We start from the raw sequence: 27,175 nt of genomic DNA on the forward strand, positions 1-27,175 counted from the left end.
CATGCCTAGCCCACGGAGGAGCGCAGAAGGCAGCTCCTGCCCAGAGCCGGTGGGGGACCTGCTTTCTCCCTGGAAGAAAGTGAGCAGTGGCATCAGATCTGGCCTGGAATGGCTCTGTGGAGGTGGGAGAGGTGGGAGTGGGTGTGTTGAAAGCAGGACCTTTGCACACTGGCTGTGTCCCAAGCTGAGGACTCTTCGGGAGCTGGCAGGTCTGGGGCCAGGGTGTTAGCCCAGTGTTCACCCTGCTCTGTAGGGGACCCCGCACTCCCCTATGTGCATCTCCTATGCTGCTCACACAGAGCGCTTCCCTTCCGCTCACCAGGTACGTGGTGTGATCCTCACCCTGGTGATTTTCTGGGACATCAGATGGATCTCCTGCAATCGAACTCGGTTCTGACACCATGCAGTGGGGACAGTAATAGCACCTAGTTTGAAGGCTGTTGTGAGAAGGAATCAGATAACACACGTGAGCCCCGAGCAGGTGCTCCGAAGATAAGATGAACACTTCCATCATCCAGTCACTGGTTGACCGGCTGCTAGGTCTGGAGCTTCGGCCCTGCTTTTTTTCCAGGAGATTCTGGCCTTCCGATGCCTTAGACACACACAACACACAGCTCAGCAGGGGCGTGTGGGCCAGCCAGGTGGCGCCGTGCAACACGGCTGACTAGAGGACAGTAAGCTGCAGGAGTTCCTGGCCCCGGTAGCTGTGCCAGCAGCTAGTTTGCTGTCTTTGAGTTATCTGGATTGTAAAAAGGGGGCTCCAAACAGTCACCCTCTTTGGAAGAGCCCTAAAGAGACCACTGGGCAGTCTATGCAGCACTCTGGCGCTCTGCTCCTTGGACTCAGGACACTTGGAGCCTCGGCCTCACTAGCTTCCCAGCCAAGCAAACACTTTGGCCAGTCCTGAAAACAGGCTCCGCGGGGTAAAGATTATTTCTAGTTGGTTGGTTTCCCAGGGCATTGTGCTTGGACAGCAACTTCATTCCAAACCTGCCCATTCCACAGAAACGCATGTGAAACATTGCCCCTGGCTGCTGCAGACAGAGCCGGCGGCACATGCTGGTCCAGCCATGCCCACTGTGGATGACGTGCTGGAGCAGGTCGGAGAGTTTGGCTGGTTCCAGAAGCAAGCCTTTCTGACCCTGTGCCTCCTCTCAACCGCCTTTGCTCCTATCTACGTGGGCATCGTCTTCCTGGCCTTCACACCAGACCACCGCTGCCTGAACCCCGGCGTGGCTGAGCTGGGCCGGCGCTGTGGCTGGAGCCTGGCGGAGGAGCTGAACTACACAGTGCCGGGCGCGGGGCCGGTGGGCGAGGCCTTCCCCCGCCAGTGTCGCCGCTACGAGGTGGACTGGAACCAGAGTGCCCTCGGCTGTCAGGACCCACTGGCCGGCCTGGCCGCCAACAGGAGCCACCTGCCGCTGGGCCCCTGCACGCACGGCTGGGTGTACGATGTGCCCGGCTCCTCCATCGTGACTGAGGTGAGTGGGAGCGGGCCTGGGGTTCTGGGCAATGTGGGGGTTAGAGGGATGGGGAGGAGGTTGGTCCTCTGAGGTTCAGTTTCATGTTAGGGAAGAGAGAGCAGAGTCATGTTCACTGAACTGCGTGAGTCGGGCTCCGTCCTGGGCATACTGTGTGCTTCCCTTGCTAAATCTTCTGGGTGTTAGAGGAAGAAGCTGAGGGTCAGGGAGGCCACTGCGAGCCAGGCTGAGCTGGATTGGACATGGGTCTGTGGGGTCACCCGGACTACTCTTCTTTCGCTTCCCCAAGAGCCTGAGAATTCACTTGGCGTCCAGCTTCCCTGCCATTAAAATTGTGGGTCCTGCTCCCCTGCACTCAGAAGTCATGGACTCACTCCAAAGGGAGAGCTGCACACCGAGGTGGTGTGCCAACTGTCCTGGCTTTGGAATCAGATTAAATCCCAGCCATGCCCCAGATTGGCTGGGTGTCACTAAGAATCAGCCCGCGCCCAGGACCATATGTGGGCAGAGGTGGAGGGGGCAGTGGGCTCTGAGGAGGGGACCTTAGCCGCTGAGCCGATCACAGGAGTCCTCTGGGAGGTGGCGTTTGAATGGAGCCTCAGGGTATTTTGAGCAGCAAGGACAGGGAACAGGATGGTGGAGGAGAAGAATGAGCCAGGTTCCAGGGGAGAGGGAGCACGTGCTACATTCAGGGAGCAACGCGTTGTTAAGTCCGTTCAAATTCAGGGTCCTGTAGAGGAATCCTGGGGTGAAAGCTGGTACCCCACCTTCAGGCCCAAGCGCAGAGTCCTCGTGTAACGTCACCAGATAAAACAAAGGATGGCTGGTTAAATCTGAACTTCAAATAGAAGATGAACAATCTTTGTAGGATAATTATGTCCCAGACATCGCATGACATTTTATGCTGATAACAGAGACTGGGAATACAAATATTGCATGGGACATCCTTATCCTAAAAGACAAGTGTTGTTTATCTGAAATTCAAATTCAACTAAGTCTCCCTGTATTCTGGTTTTTTACATGTGTGTTGGCAGCCCTGCCTTCGTGCCAAACAAAGACTTTGGTCTTACTTAGGTGGAGGAGCAAGACCATCCTAGCTGCCCTTGGAACTGGCCCACCCGTGCAGGGTGGTGGGCGGGCTGGTGGCTTCCCCAGAGGTAGGGAGAATTTGGGGAGGTTGAGAAATGTCAGCTGACATGGCTGTCACGGAACAAAGGGAAGAGACAAGCCCCGTGGGTGGGGGAGGAGGGGCCCAATTTGCTTGTGTCCCCTGGGGGGAGGGGAGAGCAGAGCTGTTGAACACTGAGCCTGGAACACAGGAGGAGCTGGGGCTTGGCAAGTGGAGGCGCCTGGCCAGGAGGTGGCCTGGGGAGGGGACAGCAGATGGGGAGGAAGTGGCAGACGCGAGAGCACCCAAAGAGCTTTAGATCCAGTGGCTGTTGTACTAGGTGGGCTTCCGCAGTGACCCAAGATCTAAGCATTGGTGAGGATGGAGCAAATCCTGGAACTGCTGTTTCCAGAGATCCCGGAGGAGGAGGAGGAGGAGGAGGTCATAGGGCAGAGCTCATGAGTCTGAAGGGTGGTGGGATTCATCTGGAGATACTTAAAGCTGATTAGATGCGAGACCTTTCAGTTGGGAGGGCAGGAGAGGTTGGCTCCTTGAAGGAATGGCCTCCACTCCAGTTCTCCCTCTGATTGCTTCAGAACCACCTTTGCCTCCCCTCTGAGTCCTGAGCTTATTTCCAGGGGTTTAGCTTGGTTATTCATTTCTGCAGAAACAATCTTTAACTTGGCCTCACCTTGAACATTGGAACTTGCTTAACGGAGGACAGGCAGCCAATCTGTTTGAATACCCAGCTTCACCCCCTCTGAGCTAGGGACTGGAGCCAGGGGTCCGTTTGGGGAAGGATGTGCGTGACTTCTGAGTCCCCTGTCAGGAGGCCCTGTCCCTAACTGCAGCCCCAGCCCCAGCCCTGCCCCAGCGGGGGTCCCCTGACCTCCCCTGACCACAGCATGAGCAGGAGAAAGCTTCAGGCCGAGGTGAAGGGTGCTTACATCTTCGTTTCCAGACACGCCAGTCCAAGGGATCCTGGGTTCCAAGCCACAACTTGCTGAGGCAGGACCTGTGGGAATTTGTACTGTGACAAGGATCCTGGGGGCTCTGTGGTGGGGTGAGCTTGGCGGAGAGTGCCTATTGCTTTATAGACTGTGCTCGAGCCACAGACCCTGGCTGGTGAAACCCCAGCAGGAGCGTGGCCAGGCCCAGGAGACCCTACCTGGTACTGCCTGCTGTGGGCAGCCCCAGGCTTTTCTGAGGCTCTGCCTAGGGGAGGGAGCAGTGGTTGGGCTTGAGTCTTGTAGCACGGAACATGGCAACTTCATGAGCCTTGCAGGTGACTCCAGACCTAGATCCTCACGCAGGTTGGGGTAGCAGGCAAAGCAGATGCCCCCTGCAGCTCTGTGAGCCTTCTGGACTCTGCATGGTCCTAGGGCATTTCAGAAGGGTAGCAGGGACACTTTATGGAGAGGCTGGTTGCAAAGATGAGAACAAAAGACAAGAAACAGTGCCCTGTGGCTTTAGAAATCTAGTGTACACAGGGTGGCTTGGGCAATGTGGGTGGAGTCAAAGAGACAGTTGGGTGGGCACTGGAGATACAGACCCTGGGCAGTGAGCTAACGCCCAGGCGTGGCCTGTGCCCATGTTCTAATGCAAGGCCAGGGCAGGCAGGGACAACAGAACCTCTGGGGAAGCTCCAAGGGGCAGGAGAGCTTTGAGCTGACTTTTAAAGGAAATAAACATTTAGATTGGTGGAGCGCACAGTAGCGATTCTGCGTGGTATCCGGTCATGCCTTGCAGTGCTGAGCTGCTCAAGAGCTCAGACAGCAGGGTCTGGGCAGAAGGCAGACACTACCATAGGCATAGTTTGAAAGTCAGGTGGTAACACAAAGCATCATCTGTACGTTATTTTTAAAAGTGGTCATGTCAAGGAAGGAAGCAGCCAGTCAGATGGAACCTTCCCTGGCTGAGTGCAGAGGCCCTGGGGCTGGGACAAGGGTGTGGTTCACTGGTAGCCTCAGAGGCTGAGGGTGGTAGGTAATAAAACCTCCTTGTTAAAGTTGAATGATTTATTCTTTACTCAAACCATTTTCACATGATCTCTCCCATTCAGTGCTCACAGCAGCTCTGTGCGTATGATAGGACAGGCACAATACACGTGTTCGGACTGGGAAACTGAGGCCCAAAGGTGCTAGGTGACTCCCCTGCCTGGTGTGTGCAGCCATGCCTCCAAAGTAAATGGAGAGACGCTGGAGGGAAGGATCGATGTGTGCCTGGACACACCCAGGCAGGGCTGAGCCAGGCCTGGGCAGGGGTGAGGGCCCCTGCCTTGGTCCCCAGACCTGCTGTCTCTGAGGGCTTCCACATGCCCGGGCCTGCACTGGCCTCCCCACACTTGTGTCCAGTGCCCGGCCCCCCGCCCTGCACCCCTCCCTCCCCCCCGCCGAGTCCCAGGCAGTGCAAAGCTCTGGCCTCGCCTCTGCCTCTCCCCTCTGTCCCTTCGTCTCCTGGCTTGGGCTGCAAGGCCCCTCTCAGGTTCCCGGGGTGTGCGCCGCTCCCGAGAAGCCCACTGTCTCCCCCACCCCACTGTGTCTTTGCTCAGCTCTTCTCTTGCTGCCACTCACAGGTCCATAGTCACAGCAGAATTTGCATATTGGTGCTGGAATTTACATAATTAAATATACAATTGATACTACTTAATTAAGGGCTTTTGACCAATTCTAGAAATGTTGTATTTCGACCAGTTCTAGAAAGTGTCATATTTATGTTGCTACAGTTTCAGTTTTAGAAAATCACCTTGTATTTTTTTTCAGAAAACTTGTATGACCCTGTTGTCCTTTGATAACTATCAATGGTCACACACTTGACAACAGCCCCTTTAATTACAATATAGTGAGGAGAGAAGACAGAGAGATGAGGCCTAGAGTGGTGGTGACCGACATTCTCCAGAACCCTTGCATTTGTCTCATGAAAATGTGCTCACAGAAAATGACATGAAACGTAAGGGAAACCGTGTTTTGCTTACATTCACTGTCCCGGGAGAAGCTGGAAGGTGTAGTCTGACTTAAAAATGGTCTTGTGTTTCCTGTCCCTCCGCCTGTGGTGTGGCTGGAAGTTTGGCCTGGTGTGTGATGCCTCGTGGAAGGTGGACCTCTTCCAGTCCTGCGTGAATGTGGGCTTCTTCCTGGGCTCTCTGAGTGTCGGCTACATCGCAGACAGGTAGGTGGAGGCCCAGCCAACCAAACGTGGTGTCAACGCCGTGAGGAGAAGGGGTTCAGGGGACAGCCGTGGCTGGTTGGAATCCATTGTGAAAATTGATGGGGACAACACATAGTAGCTGGTGCTCTGGACAAAGATGGGATGGGTGTGGATTTGGATGATTTCAGTGGGGGAAGCTGCATGCAGGGATGTGGTTGGGGCTCAGAGAAGGTGGGGACAAGGCCGAGGTTTATGTTTCGGGCAGTGGGTGGGGCCATTTGTGAGATGGGGTCGGGTGGTTGGGAGCCAGATGGGCGCTGCATCCAGAGCAGCCTGTGACACCTTGAAGAGCAGTCAAGTGGGCAGGTGGCCGTGGGAGTTGCATTCAGGAGAAGGTTTGGCCTAGAGTGGAGTGTTAGGGATCTGTCCCAGTAACTGGTATTTAAAGCTATAAACTATTATTTGAGATGAGCCAGGGGAGGATATATAGAGAGAACTTCAGCACCTGGAGGTCAGCAGGGAAGGGTTGCTGACAAAAGAGATGATAAGAAATGGCAGCAAAGTGGAAGAACAGCTACTCTACTGGGGTGGTGTGACTTACAGGAAGTGGTATGGCCTACGGAAATGTGGTGTGACCTCAGAACATGGAGGGACCTAGGGGAACATGATGTGACCTGTGGGAATATAGTGTGACCCCTGGGAAGGAGAGGGGAGTTGCCCGGGGACAAGCGGCCATGAGAACCATGGTGAGGGCGACACAGGAAGGGGAGTGAGTGTGGCTGACTCTAAAGTGAGTTGACTATGAGGGGAGGGGGAGGGGGGCAGCTTTGAGGGTGGGGGTCCAGGCTGCAGGCGACCCTTTTGTGGGGGAGCTGGGGCCCAAGGGCACAGGCCGGTGCTGGCTGTGAGTGCAGTGGGTGGGCTTGGCCGCCCTGGGAGGATATGCTGGCAGAGGGCAGAGGTGGTGGGCGCGTGCCTTAGGTCTGCAACCTGACCTCAGAGCAGAGGGCGTGGGCTTCTGGCAAGGAGTGTCCCTGCTGAACCGATGGGGACTGGGGGGCGGGTGCTGGCTGGGGGGCGGCAGGAGGCTCGAGGCATAGCTGCTGGGATCTAGGAAGGAGGCAGGTAGAGAAAAGCCAAGGTCTCTGTGGCCTCGGGTGACACCAGCCCCACTTCCTTGCCCACCAGAGCATGTGGGGCAGGATTCCAAGGGTCCAGTCAATAAAGCACAGCGCTGAGATGAAGCTTCAGCAAATAATTTGCCTGATTCATTTATGAGAAAAGCAAAGAAAAAGTAGTCTTCGACACCTGCCCTGTGAGAACTGAGTATTTCCCCAGAAAAGCTTTTCTGATCATTGATAAGACAGTGTGTGGTGGGGGGGCCGGGTGGGTTCCCAGCGCACCCAGTTAAATCTTGTTCGTAGTACTTCAGGCTGGTAAACACAGGCGGTGAGAGGAGAAAGCCCGACAGTGGGGACAGTGGCGTGGGGGCTACCGCGTTGAGAAAGGTGCAGCGGGGAAGCCCCATTGCTGAGATGGGTGGGATGCTGGGTTCTCTTTGGAGTGATTTACTGGCCTTGGGCCGCTGCAGATCCCCGAGGACTGTGGAGGTTGGGCCTGGGGCTGGGGCGGTGGCATCTGACCCCCTCAGGCCACTCAGGAAAGCAGGGACGTGGGCCTCGGGGTCGGGACCCTGCCGCCTGTTGTGCCCAACTGGCCCCGAGTACTCACCACCGCCCCTTCCTCCCTGTCTCCTTGCCTCTGAAGGTTTGGTCGCAAATTATGTCTCTTGACCACCTCCCTGGTCAGCAGCGTCGCAGGCGTGCTCATGGCTGTGGTGCCAGACTACACGTCCCTGCTGCTCCTGCGCGTGCTGCAGGGCCTGGTCAGCAAGGGCAGCTGGACGGCTGGCTTCACCCTGAGTGAGTGTCCGCTGGGCGGGGGCCGTGGAGTTAGGAGCCATGGAGGCCAGGTAGGGGGGGTAGGTGGGATGAAGCCAAATGTGGAAGTGAATTTTGGGGGGAAGAGGGTGTTTGCCCTGTGAGGAGAAATGGTGGTAAGTCTGCATGTGGTTGCAGGGCGTGGGGCCTCAGTGGCCTCCTTTTCTTTCATTTTTGACTGAGAGACGATTAAATAACCTCTTCAATAGATCAGTGTTTCCATATCAGCTAATCTGTTTAGGAACAAAAATAGATCCCCAAATTGGCATCACACCATGGCCAAGGTTACAGCAGGGGTGGGTGCACAGAGGGGGTCAGGTGGGAGATTATTTTATCATTTTAAATATGAAGAACCAGCATCTTCTTAAAAGAAATACAATCAACTCAGCTAGTTTGAACCATACTCAAGAGTTAGGAGAGGAAGTAAGCAGAGTGATAAACATCATGATTTTTAAAAATTGAAGTGTAAACCAATGTGAGTAATTCTACATACTTTTTTTCTTTCACATTTTCTATGTGGGTAGAAATAGAAAGTGGAAATACCTTCTTAGAAGAAAAGTAGTATGACAGGCCAATTGTGCTTCCCCAGCCCGTGGTGGGGCAGCTCACAGCAGCGAGGGTAATCCAGTTTTGTTCATTTGCGGAGAACTGCCATGTCCTGCTCCATCTGAAACTGTGTCCTAGGGCCTGGCGTTCTGAGAAGTAGTTCACTAGGGCCCAGAGAAACCACCCTCCTCCCTGGAGAAACATACTGGTTAAGTTCAGTGAGTTCAGGTCTGTTTATGGAGAGGCCGGCCATCCGTATACCGAAGACGCAGGGTTTGGCCCATAGTTAAGATTCACTTGGGGTCGAAGCCTTGCACCAGTGCCAGCCAGCCATGTGATCCTGGCAAGGTCCACAATCTCTTGGGCCTTGATAGCTTCAGAGTGGGCGCGACAGTGCTGTGAGCAGCAGGTGGCCGGAGGTGAGGCTTGGAGCAATATCTGCCTCATGACCGACCTGCAGCGCAGGGTGGCTGATGCCCGACAGCAGGCCCTGGGCCAGGGCTGGGGGTACCAGGTAGATAAGGTACCCTTCCTCCCTTCAAGAGGCTCAGAGGCTGGAGAGAGGAGACAGGCGCCAACATGGGGAGTGATCTGTGAGGGCGGCTCACGGTCCTCTGACGACTTTGCCCACGTGCTTGCAGGTCACACGCTCCCTGGTCCCCTGCTGGCGGCTTCTCCGCTTCTCCCTGATGCCCCAACATGGCAGGACCCACGACCGTGTCCTCCCCCACCCCCAAGCCTGTTCCACCTGCAGCCTGCCCCACCCCCACCCCGGTCCACAAGGGACTCCCGGTCCGGTCCGGCAGCTCAGGCCAGACGTCCGAGTGTGGCCTCCGCTCTACCCCCGCTGGCTCCAGGTGGCCAGGGGTCTCTTCCCTGGGCTTCCCTCTCCAGGGGCAGAACTCCACCCCGCTCGCCCCTCTGCCGCCACCGCCCGTTCCGGCCCCCTGCACTGCTTACTTCATCATGGTCTCTGGACCCAGTGAATCCACAGAGTGAGCCTTAAAACGACACGGGGTCACTTCCCTCTGCCGCCATGATTCTGTTTCACACAGCGGAAGCCAGTGTCCTGCTCTGCCCTGTGAGGCCGGGGAGGGCGTGCCCATGGCCCCAGTCGCCCATCTCCTTAATGGCCCATTTCTTCCATGCAGTTCACCCCACTGCTCTCTGGACACTAGCAAGCCAGGCACTCCACACCCTTCTGGCCACCCTCTACATCCGAGCATGCATGGCGGTCTGGCCCGGCATCCGACTTGCCCCTTTGTCCTGGTGTTACTGCCGTTTCTCACAAGGCTGTGTGGTTACAACCCAGGACTGTCCAGCGATGCATCCCGGACACCCAGCATGGTGTCAGAGATGTCGGTTGGAGGAACGGATGCCCCTGGGGGCACAAGAGATGCTCTAGCTCCGTCTGGAGCTTGTAGGAGGGAGGCTGTAAGGCGGAGAGCCATGTGGACTAAGTCCACAAGTGCGAGAAGGGTGACGGCAGATGGGGGTCTTCAGAGGGCCAACCAGAGAAAAGCAGGGGCCACATGGGGTGTTCCTGGGGAGCCTCAAGCCGAGTGGGATCAGCAGGACATGAAAAGGGGGGACTCAAGCCTGCTTGTCGTGGGGGGAAGGGGACCTGCGGGACGTGGGAAGCAGCCTGAGCAGTGATGTGTACCCTTTCAGTCACAGAATTCGTGGGCCCGGCCTACAGAAGGACGGTGGCGATCCTCTACCAGGCGGCCTTTGCGGTGGGGCTCCTGCTGCTGCTGGGGCTGGCCTACGCCATCCCTCACTGGCGGTGGCTCCAGCTGGCCCTGTCTCTGCCCACCTGCCTCTTCCTGCTCTACTACTGGTACCGTGCCCTGCCACCCGGCCCCTTCTCCCCTCTTCTTGCTCAAGTGACTGAGGCCTGCCTGCCGACCTTGGCCGCCACATATCCCAGGCCCAGGGCTTCCTGCCGTTAGTGCCATTTGGGGCGCTCTACTGTTAACAGGGTGGCCTTCATGACCCAGGGAGCTGCCCTCCTACAGAGCCTGTTTGAATTCACATGCCCCTACTCAGAGGTGTGCAGCGTTGTAAGACAAACCCAGCCCGCCAGCTCGGAGGCACTGCCCTTAGCTGAATGAATGAATGGTCTTGGAGAGTGTGTACAGCAAGCCATTCTGAAAGAAGCTGGGTGCAAACAAAGTGTTCGCCCTGTTAGCTTTCGGCACCTGTCAGCATGTAAAGGGCTAAGGGACTGGACGGGTGAGTTTTGTTGCGAGAGAGGGAAGACACGAGGGGCTCTGGAGAGAAGGGACTCCTTCCCGCACACGGTCACCGTCCGCCGAGGGAAGCTCTCCCCTGTGGGCTGCGCCGGAGGAGACCCAGTCCCTGTAAGCGAAGCCTGGCACCTGCACTTGCGCATGTGTGGTCAGGAGGAGCCTGCTGCCTCCCTGCTCAGGTGGGCCAGGGGCTCCCCGTGGGAAAGGCCTCTCTGGCCAGGTGCAGTGGCCAGGCGAAATGGGACTGTACCTCAGCATTTTCAGAACACCTTATTGCAGACTGCCCAGTCTTCGGCTTGTAACGTCCTTTCTCCATTTGGGCGGACAGCGTGGTACCCCTCCGATGTTGGAGGGAAGTGAGTGGAGTTTATTCGGAAGATATTTTGAGGCTTGTACCATAGCCCTTGTAGTACAAGGAGAAATCCTGCAGGAGTGTGGGGGTGGGGGGCATGTTACCTGTGAGAAATTCCCTGGTGAGGATGGGACCCTGCTCCGTGGTTGACGGCTGCACAGGAAGCAGTGGTTTCCTGTTGGTCTGTAAATCTTAGCAGGTGGCACTGGAGTTCAAGTGGCCCTCCGAGCTCCTTCACAGCTGTCTGGGCCAGCACCCAGTGACCCTAGATCCTTGTCTGTTGGCTGACTGGGGAATCACAGGCCCAGTGAGAGGAGGGTGGGCTGCTCGGAGCAACAGCATCACTGATGAGATGAGCGTCGGGGAAAATGCCAGGTAACGGTGATCTGTGCCTGCAGGTGTGTGCCCGAGTCCCCCCGATGGCTGTTGCTGCAAAAGAGAAACGCCCAAGCAGTACGGGTAATGGGTCACATTGCCCGAAAGAATGGGACCCTGTCTCCTCCTGATCTAAAGGTGACAAGCTGGCAAGGGGTTATTCAAGTCCCTCAATTTTGGGCTGGATGTATGGTTTAGAAAATGCCTCTGGGGCCACCTTGAGAAGCAGGGGGGATGGGAGGAATTTGGGATGGTGGTTGTGGAGCACAGAAATGGCAATGCCATCCTGCGGGGCTGTTCACAGCAGCCTGGATGCACTGATATTCCTACTCCCTCCCAGATGCTCTCTCTCGAAGAGGACGTCACCGAAAAGCTGAGCCCTTCCTTTGCAGACCTGTTCCGCACACCGCACCTGAGGAAGCACACCTTCATCCTGATGTACCTGTGGTAGGGCTTTTCCCATACCCCACTCCCGAGACAGAATCAGCTGCACGTGCATGTACTGGCGCAGAGGTTAGACAATGGTACAATGCAGGTGGAAAAAGAACCTGAAAAAGAATTAGCAGTTTTTGAGTGGCCAAAGAGCTCTTCGAAAGACACCGTTATTTCTCCCTTGAGGACTGAGTACTGGGCGAAAGGCCTTACTTTAGGACAAAGAGTTTGTTACATATGACAAGTCAATAGTAAGACCATATTCTCTCCTCCGTGCTCAGGTGGTTTTTCGCCTAGCCTGCAGCACTATGGCTGAGTAGCCAGACTCAGGGTTCCCCCTTCAGCCGGAGCCGCTCTGCTGCTGGGCACTTGTTTTCACATCAATGTCCAGTTTCATTGGAATGAAGGGTTTGGTGCCTGACACGTAATAGCCCTTCATTAAGTATTTCGAAGGTTGAATGAATAACCACTGTTCCATAGAATCCACACCAAGTTCTTTAGACTCACCGGCCAGGCTTACCATGCACCCCCACCCTCTCCCTGTCTCACCCGTCACCCTGTCTCTGTGCGTACCCCCGGGGGTCCTGCGCCCGGCCACGTCATGGGCCCAGGGGCCTTTGCGAACACCCAGGTGCCTGGTGCATTTCCACCATCCTCGGCGTTCAGTTCAGCAGCGGCCCGTCCATGCAGGGACCGGGACTGCTGGAGACCAGAAGAACCGTGCCCCTCCGCACTGCTCGCTGTCCTCGCCTCATCCCCTCGCCGTGCCCCCCGGGGCTATGCTTCGGCTCTCCACTCCTGGACGCCTCTCCACCCAACCCCTCTGCAAACTCTGCTCTGTCTTGAAGGGATATGCAGAATCTGCCATTTCTCCTCACCGCTTTTAATGTCACCGTCACCGTGTTACTGCACTGCCCTGTCCACCCAACACCTGCCCCTCAGGTGCTGCTCCCTAAGCCGCAAAAGGATTCTGTTAAAGCTCAACAGTCCAGATGACTCTCCTGTACACGCTTCCACTGGCTCCCTGATGCACTCAGAGTAAAGCCAAATCCCTCTCCAGGAGCCACAAGACCTCACAGGGCCTGTCCGGAGACGCCTCTCCTACTGTCCTTACATTGCCATGACTCAGGAGGTGTGCCCACCACCTCCTGGCCGTGCCTCTCTCAGAAACCTTTGTCATCTCTGTGACTCAGTTTCCTCAACAGCCAGTTGAGGGGGGTAGTGACAGTGAACATCGCATAGGTGTGTTGGGAGAACTGAGATAATACGAGTACAGGGCTTAGAATGGTGTCCAGCTAGATGGAGCACACCCCGTTACATGTGCATGCAATTCATGGGTGCTGCCGAAAGATGGCAGCCCTGTACACATTAACTGTCTTGACAAGGAACTCCAGGTTATATACTCCTTTCTCTTAAATCAATCTCTTTATCAACAGGATGTGAGTGTTCCCATTTAACTGGCTACATGGCCCAGAGGGGCACCTGGGCTTAAAGACTCACTGAAATCCAGTCGAGCATCTTCCTTCACATTCTCTTGATGCTTTTGTCCAATCCAGAATAAGTTGGGACCAGAAACAAAAGCATCCCAGTGCTTCTCTGGGTGTGTTAATGAGAAATGTCAGCTGTGATTTTAGTTATTTAGAGCCAACAGGCAATTTTCATGCTGGGATAAGACAGTAATTTCTTATCATCTATAATCTCTTCTCACAGTGTAAATACCAATATCATATAAAATGTTTCTAACCTCCAAAGTTATATATTTTGCCAAAAATGAAACCTGGAACTCTAAATTCTCCCTTGAATAAGAACAACCTGCCCGGCCCACCTCGGTGTGGATGCCATGTTCTGTAAGTGTGGACGGCAGGTCGTGGGGCAGGAGATGGGGTGGAAGAGGGCCAGTGGACCGTGTTGCTTGTGGTGGTGTGACGTGGCGGAGGAAGCTCCGCAGTGGAGGTCGAGAGGCTCGGCTGGCGTTTCTGCTCTTGTGCTCTGGATGCTTGACCTGGAAAGGTGACATCAAGGAGCACAATAAAAGCTTATCTGTCCTGAGAGTCCCTGCATGCCTGGGACTGCACCACGCCCTCTCCTGGGTATAGTTACACATGTATGTGGGGCATACCGCAGAAGGCAGAGGGGCACAGGGGCTGTGGAGAGAAGTGTCTCTTCCCTGCGCCCCATCACCATCTCACTGAGGGCAGGTCCAGGTGGCGCTGGAGGAGACCCAGTCTCTGTAAGCAAAGCCTGGCCCCTAAGCATCGCTCATTCATGGTCAGGAGGAGCCTGGTCTGGGGAAACCGGGGGCTCTTCCTGGAGAAAGGCCTCCCCTGACCGGGTCTTGACAGCAGGATGGGGTGGGACTGTGCCTCCACACCTGAAGACTTTCTTCCATTTACTCATGAGGGAATTGAGGCACAGAGGGGTCAGTTAGGTCACTGAAGGTCACACAGCTCCTTCAGCAGTCTGATTGCTGAACCTGCTTACTCACCACAGCCTTCCCCAGCTGTCTGCTTGTTGGCCTGAAGGAGCATTAGGTGAGGTGACTCCTGTGCAGTGTTCAGCTTGGGGCCAGGCCCCCAGGTGGGTCACTACCGTGCTTCTCGGCAACATGGTATCCCTCTCCCAGTGACACTCACACATGCTGTGGAAGGAGCGTCTCCTAGAGGACCCCTCGATGACCTTTATCCTTCCTGATCCTTATCCCCTCTCCTCCTGTGGCTCTAGGATATTCTAAACCAAGTGACACATGCTCCTCCCCAGGTTGGAGGGGCCTCTGTCCTCCCTTCCCGAGCCCTAATTCCCCTCTTCCACAGAGCTAGCCTCTGACTCGGCGTCCCCCCTCGGCCCAGGTTCACCAGCGCCGTGCTCTACCAGGGCCTCATCATGCATGTGGGCGCCACCGGTGGAAACCTCTATCTAGATTTCTTTTACTCTGCTCTGGTTGAATTCCCAGCAACCTTCATCATCCTCGCCACCATCGACCGTGTGGGCCGCATCTACCCATTGGTCGCCGCAAATCTGGTGGCAGGGGCAGCCTGCTTCACCATGATTTTTATCTCGCATGGTGAGTTGTCATTTTCACAATCTTCTAGGGAATCCCATTGTGGGAATAATGCTTTAACTCTTTGATAAGCTCCTGGAACAAGAACAAAGACAAGATGGTCTACAACTAGGCATAACATGCATACAATGAACAAATTGTAAGTGTACAAGCCAAGGAGTTTTTATGTATGTGTATACCTGGGCACTGTGATCTAGACAGATACAACACTTCCAACCCCTCAAAAGGCTCCCCCAGGCTCTTTGACACCCCTACAGTCAACACCCCGTGCCAAGATCACTGCTAGCCTGATCTTGGAAACCTCATTAATTTTGACTGTCCTTGAACTTCATGCAAATGGAACATACAGAAAGTACTCTGTATTGTGTCACTTCACTCACTCATCCTTACCTATGTGAGATTCACCTGTGTTGTCACCACAGAGTATAGTGCATACTTCTCCGTTACCGGCAGCATTTCACTGCACAAATTCCCCACTAGGTATCCATTCCACTGTTGACTGACGAGGGTGTGTTTTCCAGGTCTGCCTGCTGGGATTAATGTTCTGGCACGTGTCTTTCTGTGGGCACATGTGCGCACTTCCCCTGGCTGTGAGCCTGCACATCCATGCGCTGGGTTAAGGGAAGGCATATGTTTGGGTTTAGAAGTTACAGCCAAACAGCTTTCCAAAGTGGTTGAACCAGTTTACACCCTTACCAGCGATGCATGAGCGTTCCAGTTGTTCACATCCTCACTAACTTTTGGTATTGCCAATCTTTTTAATACCAGTCATTTTGGTCGATGTGTAGTTTAGTCCAAATTCTTAAAACCCAAGATAAGCCAAAGCAGAATAACTAGTCAGTTTTGAATGCATAAATTACCTTTTACATTTACTTTGGGAAATGCTGTTAAATAAACACTAAGGTGGATTTGCTATTTTCTCAGTTTTTATTGCTTGTGCTCTGTACTTGTTGGTTTAATGAGTCATTTTGGCAAGGTTCTGTGCAGGGTATTTTGGGAAATGGCCCACAAAGTCTATATTTCCAAGAACCAGGCTCTATGCATCAGTCTGAAAATGAAAAGAGGTAGAAAAGACAGTTCAGTTTTCTTCTTCCTCCTTGCATGGGGAGAAAACAAGACAGGAAAAGGAGCAGAGTGTGTATGAAATAGATATTTTCCCATTTTTCTTCCCCATCTCCCTGTTTCTGGAATTCTGATAAGATATAATAGACATATATATATTTTTTTAAAGAAACAGCACTGAGTATTGAGAAGGAGCTCAATACTCTGGTCAGAGACTGTCCAGGTGTCCCCTGGGTAGAGCTCAGGCACCCTGCCCTTCAGTCTGTGGTCCCCAGGACCCTCCTCCCAGCTCCCAGCCTCTCTATTCCCTTCTACTTGGCCTTTATTACATTAGATGATAAACATGCATCCCCTCCTCCAAGAAAACATTCCAAGTGCCTCTGTGTGTTCAGCCTGCGCTTGGCCCCAGCTGCTCAGCAGAGAGCAAAGGGGAGAAAGCTCCGGCTTCATGGAGTGCTCATGGAGGGTACGAGAGCTGTGTGCATTTTAATATTTGGGGTAATCAAGGTGGGGCAGATGGTGTTGTTCAATTCTTTGATCAGATCCCGGTAGGGAGAGGGCTTCCTGGACCTTCACCTAATCAAAAACCCCACAGTGGTCTGCTAGGGTGATGCAGGGTCTGCTTCCTAATATGCACAGCTCAAGACTTATGAAAGACGTTTTGGTTAAAGAATGTGTTTGGGAACAAACAGAAATCTGGTCTACCAGTTCTGGAAGTAGGGCCTACGGGTACTGTGTTTACTGAGAACCTACTATGTTTCAGGCAGTGTGCTAGCAATAACATCACTGCATCCTAATGAGAAAGCCAACATCTGTGAAGTGGCCACAGTGGACATTTGACATGTATTATCTTGAAATCTCACAGCACCCTTTAAGTTGCATGTAAATATGCCCATTTGCAGCTGAGGAAACCAAGGCCCAAAGACGTAAACGTAAACAGCTCGCCTGAGTCAGGAAGCTGACAGGAGGCAGAGCCGAGATTCAAAAAGCACCCGCTTCCCTTTGCACAGTGGATCCTTGTTGTGATCAAGTCCCCAAACCTCTCGGGACTCAGACTGAAGGATCAGATAAGGCAGTCTTCCCAGCCGTTCCAACTCTGAAGTCCCAGCTTCCTCGGGACATAGCTCCTCGCACTTGTGTTCCACACCCCCTGTGCTTCCTCTCCAGACTTACACTGGTTAAACCTCACAGTTGCCTGTCTTGGCCGAATGGGAATCACCATCGTGTTCCAAATGGTGTGCCTGGTGAATGCTGAGCTGTATCCTACCTTCATCCGGTGAGTACACACAAGAGGGGCGCAGGCTCGGGGGGACCAGCAGTGCTGAGATATCGTCAGGGTCGCCCAGGCGTCGGTGAGTTTGGATATGGAGCTGCGGGGTCGCACACCAAAGAGAGGGGCAATGCCTACTTGGGATGGAATGTGAAATGGGAAGGTTTGGAGTATGCGGAGAGCCCGTGTGCTCCCTGCGGGGGCACGTGCAAGAAAAGAGGAGCCTGGCAGAGTACAGAGGGCACTAGACAGGGAGTGGGGCCGCATTCCCACCCCTCCTTAGCAGGGGATAGCTGCAGAGACTTCAGCATCTCCACTGGCACCTTCAGACAGAACCTGCTTGAACAGTAGTTCCTGTTTGTACACTGATACGCAAAAAATCTCCAGACATGCAATGCAGTTTAGCCCATAAACCTGTGGTTGTCCCCCTTTGACATCCAAGGAAGTCGAGGTTTACAAAGGGAAAGAGACCTTGCAAGAGTCATGTGGCAAGATGCAGCATCTTTCTGACCTCAGAGCTGGTGCTCTTGCCGTGACGACACCATCTCTCTCCATAAAGTTTGCAACAGGCCTAGAAGACTTGCTGTGCAAAGGCAGGTGTACTGAGGTAGAACTTTCTTAGAGCAATATTCACCCTAAAATGCACAGTTTGATGAGTTTGATTTTATATATTCATTTAACCTTGACTGCAATCAACATAGATTTCCATCACCTCCAGATGTGTCCTCATGTCCCTCTATAGTCAATGTCCTTCTCCCCCACCACCCCAGACCTGGCACCCACTGGTCATATTTCTCTTCCTATGGTTTAACATTTTCCAACATGTTCCGTAAATGGAATTACATGGCTTTCGGTCTGGCTGCTTTTCCTCAGCATAATGGGATCCATCCTCACCGTTGTGTGTATCAAAGCTTCCTTCCTTCTCATTGCTGAGTAGTATTCCTGGATGTCAATGATGTACCACAATTTATTTCTCCATATACCAGTTTATGGACATTTGGGCTGTTCTCAGTTTGGAGTGATAATACAGCTGCAAATAAACATTCATGTGCAGGTCTTTGAGTGGATATATGTTTTCATTGCTCTTGGGTAAAAACTTGAAGTGGGGTATATGGTGAAGTGTGTATTTAACTTTAGGAGAAACTGTTGAAATGGTTTCCAAAGTGGCCATGCCATGTGTGAGAGATCTGCTTTTTCTACATCCTCACCAGCACTTGATATTGTCAGTTTTTAATGTTTCTACATGATTCTGGGGGGTAGTGGTGTTTTTGTGACTTTAATTTGCATTCTCCTAATTACTCATAATGGTCGGCATCTTTGCATGTGCTTATTGCTGTCTGTATTTTAAGGTACAGTTTTAAATGAAGATTATTTTTATTGTAAAAGTAATTAACCACTTGATTTAAATTTTTAATTCTGACCTTTGTCAGAATTTGGTATGTTTCCTTAAACTCTTTATTTTCCTCTGGATAAATTCTTGTTCCCCATGTCATAATACCAATGGTTTCTAAGAAATATTCCAGCTCTAAAATTTCTTCTTACCTGCACAGCTCTGTGAGCCCCATGGTAAGCCAGAAGACACATGGATGACTGGTTCACATTTCTCTCCTCCACCTAACCTTCACTGGAAGTCCCTGTCTTACACTCTTATTCATAGGTTGCTTGAACTGAGTACAAAGAGGTGAAGGCAGGTTATAAAGAAAGTCTTCTACACTCGGCAGTCCTGATCCCAGAGTCTAAAATAGCCAGGCCAGACATGGCCACTGGACCCAGGGTCCCGGCTACGAATGTAAAGGGTCAAAGGTGCTGAGCGCCTTGTCCTGTGGAGGCAGGCCCACCTGCTCCCAGGGGGCCCCTAACCATTCGTGTGGAGAGCCTGCCTGACCAGGATGCTCAGCAGCTGGGAAAAGAAGCCAGATGGTCAGAAATAACTAAACTTGATCCACACAGACAAGAGAGAGACAACCATGAAAGTTCTGGTGTTTTTGATCATTGGAGTCAAATCTAAACTGTTTTTAAAAAAGGATTATTTCTGTTATTTATTACCTTATAAGTACTCCAAATTCAAACTATCAGTATTTTTAACTATTTTGACCCTGTTTCTTACACACTGGAGTCTTCAGAAGGGAGCAGCAGGCTCCTGTCTGCAGCACAATGTCGAGAACATTCTTTGGGCGTCAGTATGCGCTGCCTTGTGTTGACAGTTGTCTCTCCATTTTTATCTCCTCCCTGTCTTTTGAGCTCCTTGAAAGGAGGAATGACATATCATACTTCTCTGTGTCTCCTGAAACCATTTGATAGCCATACTAACCAGTCACTAAGTGCTCACAGAATGAATGAATGAAGTACCACAAAAATGTGAATTTTAAATAAGGGAGCTAATTCCCTACTTCTAGCTTCTGTGGGCGTATTAATTTTTTTCTTTCTCAAGATGTATTTATGTACTAAAATAATAAAAAATACTGGTGTCTTTTCTTTCTCCTGTTGGAAATCACACTAAAGCTATTAGATAGAAGAGTTAGAAGAAGAAGAAGAAAAAAAAAGAACCCTGCAAATGGCATCTTTGAAAGGAGGGTGACCCTGAAAGACAATATGTAAGAGGAAAGGCTCCCAAAGCAGTGAGTCTAGAAGATTCCAGGGATGCACAGCTGTGACAGCAGCTTAGACGATGAGGTCAGCAGTTTTCCAGAGTAGGAAGCATACCTTGAAGGGTATGACCCACGATCCCTGGTTTGGAGAATAGGCTGGATGTAGGAGCAAGAGGTGTGAGCTTCCTTCCCTGGGTGTTGTGCAGCTGAAGGTGAAGCAGGGAGAGTAAGGCCGTGAGAGAATATTCAGGAAGCTTTCAGATAGTAGGACTCCGGAAGGCACGATGGAGGAGACAGACCCTGTGTGGTGGCATTCTGTACTGTCAGCCCCTGTAGGTTGGGAATGATAGAGGTTAAGGCATCTAACCTCATACAATCCTAGTAAAAAAAGAGAATTTCTACTAGCCTGGCCCCTGCCTGCAAATTCTTCTGAAATAACTGATACAGGAAGAAATCATAGTATTAAAAGATGAATAACCAAAAATGAATTTTCCTAGTGTACTTTTTCTAGCTAAGAAGAAAAATATCACTGATACCTGATAAATTAAGTAACTTGTGAATATTTTTAAAGATATAATGGCAAATACTAAGATGATATAACCAACTAAGATGAGGTCAGAGGGGGGGACTGGGAAAGAAAGAAGTGTAATTTATAATTACTCACTGTAGGGAGTAAGACATTATGCAAATGGATGTAATAGAAGAAGCCTAAAAGTAAGACCCCAAAGGATAAAACTTCCTGATTTATTGTTCCTAATTTAACCATGTTTTCAAAACAAAACTCAAGATAATTTATAGGCATCAAAAATATCAAGCACTGAACAAGGTAAAATTTACAATGTCTGGCATCCAATAAAAAAATGACATGCAAAGAAACAGCAGAAGAGAACCTATATTGAGGAGAAAAATAAATCAATCTAAATGGGCCCAGAAATGACACAGATGATGTAAACAGTAGACAAAGACATTAAAGCAATTATTATATTTGTACCCTATGTGTTCAAGAACCTAGAGAAAGATTGAGTATATCAAGTAGAGACATGGAAGATATTTTTAAAAATCCCAAATGAAACTTTGAGAGCTGAAAATTACAGTGTCTGAGATGAAAAATACACCAGATGAGTTAATAACAGATTAAATATTATGGGGGAAGAGATGAACAGATTTGAAGATAGCAGTACAAACTATTCAATATGAAACTCAGAATCAGTGAGCTGTGGGACAATTACAGCACATGTAATTGAAGTCTGCAGAGGAGAATGGAAAGAATGAATAGGGAGACAGAAAAAAAATATTTGAAGAAATAATGGCCAAAACTTTCTTCAAAATTAATAAAAGCTACTAATTCACAGATCTAAGAACCTCAATAAACTCCAACCACAAAAAAAAACATCAAGAAAGATCATAAAAATCTTAAAAAGCAGCCAAAAAAAGACATCACAGACAGGACTAAAGACTTCTCAATGAAAGCAATGCAAATAACAAGATGGTAGAACAACATCTTTAAGATATAGAAAGAAAAAAACAAGTCAACCTAGAATTCTTGACCCAGCAAAATTACCTTTCAACAGTGGATGAAAGTAAAGATATCTTCAGACATATAAAGGCTGAAAGAACTTATCACCCACAGACCTGCACTACAAGAAATGTTAAAGTTTTTCCGAGAAGGAAAATGATATCAGAGATCTGGGTCTACAGAAAAGCATAAAGAGCACTGGAATGGTAATGACATGGGTAAATAGAAATAATTATTTATTCTGGTTATTTACTTTAAAAGATAGTTAAACTGTTAAAAGCAGAGATTGGCAATCTTTTCTTAATATGCCAGAGAATAACTTTTAGGCTTTGTGGGCCACATAAGATCTCTCTTTTTTTTTCCAGCTTTTTAAATATGTAAAAAACACACTTAACTCAAAGGCCATAAAAATGCTATATTTGGACTATGGGTTGTAGTTTGCTGACCCCTGATTGAGAGCAAAAAATAGCAATGTGTTGTGGGATTTAGAGCCTAGAAAAGTAAAACTGTGCAGACTGGGAGGAGAGAAATGCAAGTGAACTATAGCATTTCCACTGCAAGGTTCATATGCACTGGTAGAATACCACTTAAAGGCAGACCATGCTGAGTTACAGATAACTACTGCAAACCCTGAAGCAAAAACAGAAAAAGTAGAATTTTAGATAGTAAGCCAACAAAGAAGATAAAATAGATTATTTAAAATACTCAAGTCATAAGAAGGAAGAAAAAGAGGAAAAAGGTAACAAAGGACAGATGGAACAAAAAGAAAACAAATAGCAAGATGATAGATTTAAACTCTACCATATCAATACTCATAAAGAATATAAATGGTTTAAACACTCCAGTTAAAAGGTAGAGATGGTCAGATTGGACAGAAAATGAGACCCAGTGGTATGATGTCTAGAAGAAACTCACTTTAAATATAATGGTAGGGAAATTTTACAAGTAAAAAGATGGAAAAAGATTTATACATAGAGAGAGTGTAAGAGTAAAAGACTGGAGGAAACTATTCCCTGTGAACGCCAATCACAAGAAAGCTGGAATGGCTATATTCACGTAAGGCAGAGTAGATTTCAGAGCAAAGACAATTACCAGGGATCAAGAGGGTCATTTTAAGTAAATAGATTATCTGTTTCCCCTTGAGCTTTCTTTGTCCTCCTTTCCTTAATACCTTTACTCTACCTTCTTGATCTGTCTGTGTGAAAGACAGACTTCTACTTGCACTAACCAATTCTCCAACTCTCTAGATACCAACTGGGTGTCCTATAATCACCTGGAATTCTGACATTATCCACCTGGAATCAGCACACACCCCACAGGTTAAGGGCTCGGTCCCACAAGACTGCCTCCAGTTTAGATGCCAGCCACAAGCCCCAGGTTCTCGCCTGTACTTCTGATTAACTGGCAATAAATCAGGGGTTTCCATGACCCCCTCCTCAATTTCAATGATTTGCTGTTCACAGAATGCAGGCACTTACATTTATTATTTGTTATGAAGGATACATAAACGATATAAATGAATGGCCAGGTGAAGAGGTACATAGAGTAAAGGTCTGAGGGTCCCAAGCACAGGAACGTCTTTCTCTGTGGGGTTGGGATGTGCCAACCTTCCTGGCACATGGATGTGTTCGCCAACTCAGAAGCTTTCTGGGCCCCATAGTGTAGGGTTTTATGGAGGCCCCATTATGTAGCACGATTGATTAAATCATTGGCCATTGGTGATTAACTCCATCTCCAGCCCCTCTCCCTTCCCTGGAGCTTGAGGAGGTGGGCACCATGTTTGCCCAAGGATAAGGTTAACATTTGGAAAGTTGAATCACAGAAGTGCCATCTTTTTTGTTCTCTGTATTTTATCAGGAACCTCGGAGTGATGGTGTGCTCCTCCCTGTGTGATTTGGGTGGGATCCTCACGCCCTTCTTGGTCTTCAGGCTGGTGGAGGTTTGGCAAGGCTTGCCACTCATTCTGTTCGGTAAGACTTCTTCAGACGTTTATTATTCCTCCTTTCCAGCCCAGCTGGAATACTCAGTAACTATTTGATGGGTGAACGATATTCCCCAGCAAGTTTGCAGAAGACGGCAATGGTGCCTGCCCTCCCAGCAAGGCCTGGCTCCCTCTGTCTTGCCTCATGGGAAAGATGAGATGCCGTTCTAGAAGGCAGACCAGAGGCTTATGTCCCGTGGCTCCAGAAGCCAGTAATTCATCCTGCAGGATCAGAAGCTGAGAGACCTTTTGATACAGCCTCCTGCTTTCTTGGGAACTGACTACCAATTGTGCATCTAACATGTACTTGCTGGAGGTTTGAAGATGCCAAATTATCACCCCTCTTCTGCTTCTGCATCTTGACAACTGAGAACAGACACGGAGACAAATGGGGATCAAAGTTTAGTATCAGCTTTATTACTGATAAACTTGGAGTAGAGAAGGGGGAGGGGATCCCTCCCTCTCTCCCAAAACCTGGACCTTGGGATGCCCAGGACCCTGCCGATGCATTTGGTGGAAGGTAACATGGCTGTGCACCTGTAGGCAGTGCCATGCTGCGCCCAGGCCCATCCGTGAGGGAGAAGGAGGGAGAGAGAAGAGGGCAGGAAGAAGGAGGGAGAATAAGAGGAGGAGGGAGGGAGGGAGGGATGGAGGGAGAGAAAGAGAGAGAAGCAAGAGAGACCCACGGTGCTCACATATGTATCATATATGCTGCATGTCATATATACATACAATATTAATATATAGTGGCTATATATATATTATAGCTTATAGTAATTATAATATATACATACAATTTATATAATATAATATAATTCATATAGTTTATAGTTAACTATAATGCATTAGTCATTTTACATATTTAAAATCATATATAATTTATAATGATATATAATATATAGTAGTATATATGATTACATATAATTTTGATATATAGTAACTAATATATATTATATTAATATAGTATATATACATATTACATATATAAAATAATATAAACATATTATATGTATAGTAGCATACATAGTGACTGGTCAAAACTGAGTTTCATATTGCTCCTGAGGTTCCTGAATCAACCTTTCATCTTAAGCATGAGTTTCTGTAGAACTCTATACTTAACGCAGAAGTAAATGAAGGCACCATTCCGTTTTCTTACCCTGGCATTTCTGCAGTTATCCTATTGCTTTAATTTTCTTTTCTAGATGTTCTTGACTTAAACAGTAGTGTGCCTCACGGTGCGTTATCTAGGCATCTCCTTGGGTAGGCGCCCCCCTTCCTGGAAGGGGTGCAGCCTGTGCCCTAATGGCTCCACGGGGATCTGTTTTGTTGGAAGCGGTGGTGGGCCTCGTTGCCGGGGGAGTGACGCTGCTGCTTCCCGAGACCAAGGGGGTCGCCTTGCCCGAGACCATCGAGGACGCGGAGAACATCTGGAGGTGAGTCCCGGTCCCGTGGTGCCCGGGACTCCGGGGCCCCGCTAGCTGTGCCCTCGGAATCCATTAGCCCTCTCCATTGTCTCTATCTTAAAGGTTTTGGGGAGCTTTACAGATACTGTTTTATTTTTTTATTATACTCAGTGCTGCTATGGCAAGAAACACAGCACAATAGCCATTGGCTTTAGGTGAGAAAAGAAAGGGGCACATACGCATTTTTGGCTGATGGTCATCCACCCTAAACCGCAGCCCAGAGAGCATGGGCTTGCGAGGCGGGCTGTGTGGGCACCAGCACCCTGGCTCACCCTGGTTTAAAAAGTGGGCTCTCTCACCCCAGGACTTAGTGACCCTGAGCAGGGAACTACTCTTAAATCACTCTCTGTCCTTTCAGCGGTTGCTGGTTCAGATTCCTTAGTGACACACTTCACAAAGAAGAATGACTTCCAAGTTTCATGCCTGTGACAGGGACAAGTGCTTCGATGGAGTGTCAGATTCCCCTTAAAATAGTAAGACAGGAAAGGAAGATAAAGCGTGCTGAGGTGGCTGCTCAGGCTCCCGCCCTGGCTGGGTGCTCTGGGCTCCATAGGAAGGACACGCCTGTCCCTTTGCCACAGAGAGAGCTGTCTGTGGGGCCATGAGGACCTGCTCTTGGACATGTGTCGCCTGCTGGGCCTGGCGACTTTGGGAATGTCATTGAGTCCCACAGAAACTTAATTTCCTTGCCTGAAAAGTAGGCACGATAATACTTAATTTAGGGGGTTGCTGTGAAAATTCTGTGAGATAAAGCAGCACTATATATACTATTATATATATAATACGTATATATTATTTTATCTCACTGAAATTTCACAGTGACAGAGAGTATTGTCTGGCACATAGTAGATGTTCAATAAATCTTAGATTTTCCCCTTTCTTATTGCATGTTGTGTGATTTCCTCAATGATTCTCAAAACTTAGTACGCAAAGAACCACAAAGGGAGCTTCCTCAAATGCAGAATCCTGGCCTGCTGGGATTTCGACTCGGTCAGTGACGGGTGGAACCCAGGGAGCTGTGTTTTTAATAAGCTCTGCCCGCGATGCCCATTTATGTACTCTGTAAATCTACTCTGAGAAATTCTGGATTTCTCAGTACTGATTAAGACAAACACCTTATTTTAACTGGAAACACATGTCCTGGTTTCTGACAATATGCTTGCTTTATTTTGGTCCCAGTGGTAGAAATATATATAGCTAGTGTTGATTACCTGACTTTAAACTGCTCCATTCTAATTTGTTGATAGGCACCTGGTCATCTTCTAAGGAGTTTTGTTTATCCCTTTAGGCCCTCAGCATAACCATTCCTGCCGGGTGTTCCTGTGCTGAGTCCCTCATCTCCCTGAACAGCCTCTGTTCTTGATAATATTTTGCACATTCTATGATAATCACTCAGTTCATTCTCTGTCTTCTCTGCTATGCTGACTCCACAAACGGTGGCTACAATCCATTGCCAGAGAGATGATTTCAGTTACTCCTTCCCTGGCACTTCCCCAGGGAAACCGTCTGTGGCGGGAGCAGTAGTGCCACTTACTCTCCGTACGGAGGGCTCACCGTGGGTCCGCTTCCCCGAAAGCTTCACATGTGATCTCAGCCAATCCTATGAAGACATTGTGAGCAGCTACTGTTGCTATCAGGCCCAGTCTTCAGATTAAAGGCATGATAGCTGCCCCAGAAGCCCCCAGACCCGAGATGGATGTTGGCTGGAAATAAGGTGACGGAGTTAGACAACAATACAATAGATGTTCTCCTTCAGGAGTCAGCAAGCTCTTTCTGTAAAGGGCCATGTAGGAAAGACTTCACGTTTGGGGGCCACATGGCCTCTGTGGCCACTACTCAACAAAAGCAGCCAGAGACAATACAGAAAGGAATGGGTATGGCGGGGTTCCAGCAGAACTTATTCATGGACATTGAACTTTGAGTTCCATCTGATTTTCAAGTGTCAGGAAATAACATTTTTATTTTAATTTTAAAAACCATTAAAAAATACAAAAAGCCATTCTGAGCTCACAGACCACAGAAAAGCAGGCCGTAAGGCAGGGCTGGCCTGCCGGCTGCAGGTTGTGTTGCCAACCCTTTTCTTCTTTGCTGCTCGCTGTCCTGTTCTCCTTGTTTTGAGACTTCTTCCCCTTACAGCCCTGCAGCTGGGTCTTCATCAAGGCATTGATTGCTTGTTTCTTTTAACTAATTTTGATTTTTGGTTGCTACAGAAAAGCGAAGCCCAAAGAAAACCAGATTTACCTCCAGATCCAAACTTCAAGCCCGCAGGCACCTGAGAGAGATGCTTCCCTGGACTCCGAGCGGCAGAGATGAAGATGGAGTCAGCATACGGAGGGATGCTCAATTTTCTGTCCTCTTCCTCACACTTGCCCGCTTCTGCATCACTGTCAGTCCTGAAGAACACCCGCTCTGCTTTCTCCCCTCCCCTCCCCTCCCCTCCCCTCTCCTCCCCTCCCCTTCCCTCCTCTTCCTTCAAGTCTCCCAAAGCCCTGGTGACGTTTTATCTACTTGCCCCTTTCTAGTGAGAGCTGTGTTTGGTTACCAGGTACTTTATTATCAAAAGTATTTTGAAGATCCAATAAAACTTAAATATTGCTATAAAAG

General features: G+C 49.9%; 1 protein-coding gene across 4 annotated transcripts; it reads left to right on the forward strand.

Annotated features, from left to right (window-relative positions):
* The first annotated feature begins 267 nt into the window (after nt 1-267).
* Nucleotides 268-27,175, forward strand: SLC22A1 (solute carrier family 22 member 1). 4 transcript variants are annotated; one of them, XM_017679889.3, is made up of 12 exons: nt 277-1,481; nt 5,654-5,757; nt 7,504-7,658; nt 9,894-10,062; nt 11,225-11,339; nt 11,542-11,648; nt 14,480-14,694; nt 16,945-17,029; nt 22,985-23,097; nt 24,311-24,343; nt 24,442-24,541; nt 26,782-27,172. In XM_017679889.3, exons 1-12 carry the CDS (start codon nt 1,071-1,073, stop codon nt 26,882-26,884), a joined length of 1,710 nt encoding a protein of 569 aa, XP_017535378.2. In that variant the 5' UTR covers nt 277-1,070; the 3' UTR covers nt 26,885-27,172. The 4 variants fall into 4 exon arrangements, with proteins under 4 accessions (XP_017535381.2, XP_017535378.2, XP_017535377.2 ...); XM_017679888.3 differs by having other exon boundaries at nt 283-1,481; nt 16,921-17,029; nt 26,782-27,171; XM_017679891.3 differs by lacking the exon at nt 24,311-24,343 and having other exon boundaries at nt 297-1,481; nt 16,921-17,029; nt 26,782-27,170.

Source organism: Manis javanica, chromosome 13 (genome assembly GCF_040802235.1).
Source record: "Manis javanica isolate MJ-LG chromosome 13, MJ_LKY, whole genome shotgun sequence".
Lineage (NCBI taxonomy): Eukaryota > Metazoa > Chordata > Mammalia > Pholidota > Manidae > Manis > Manis javanica.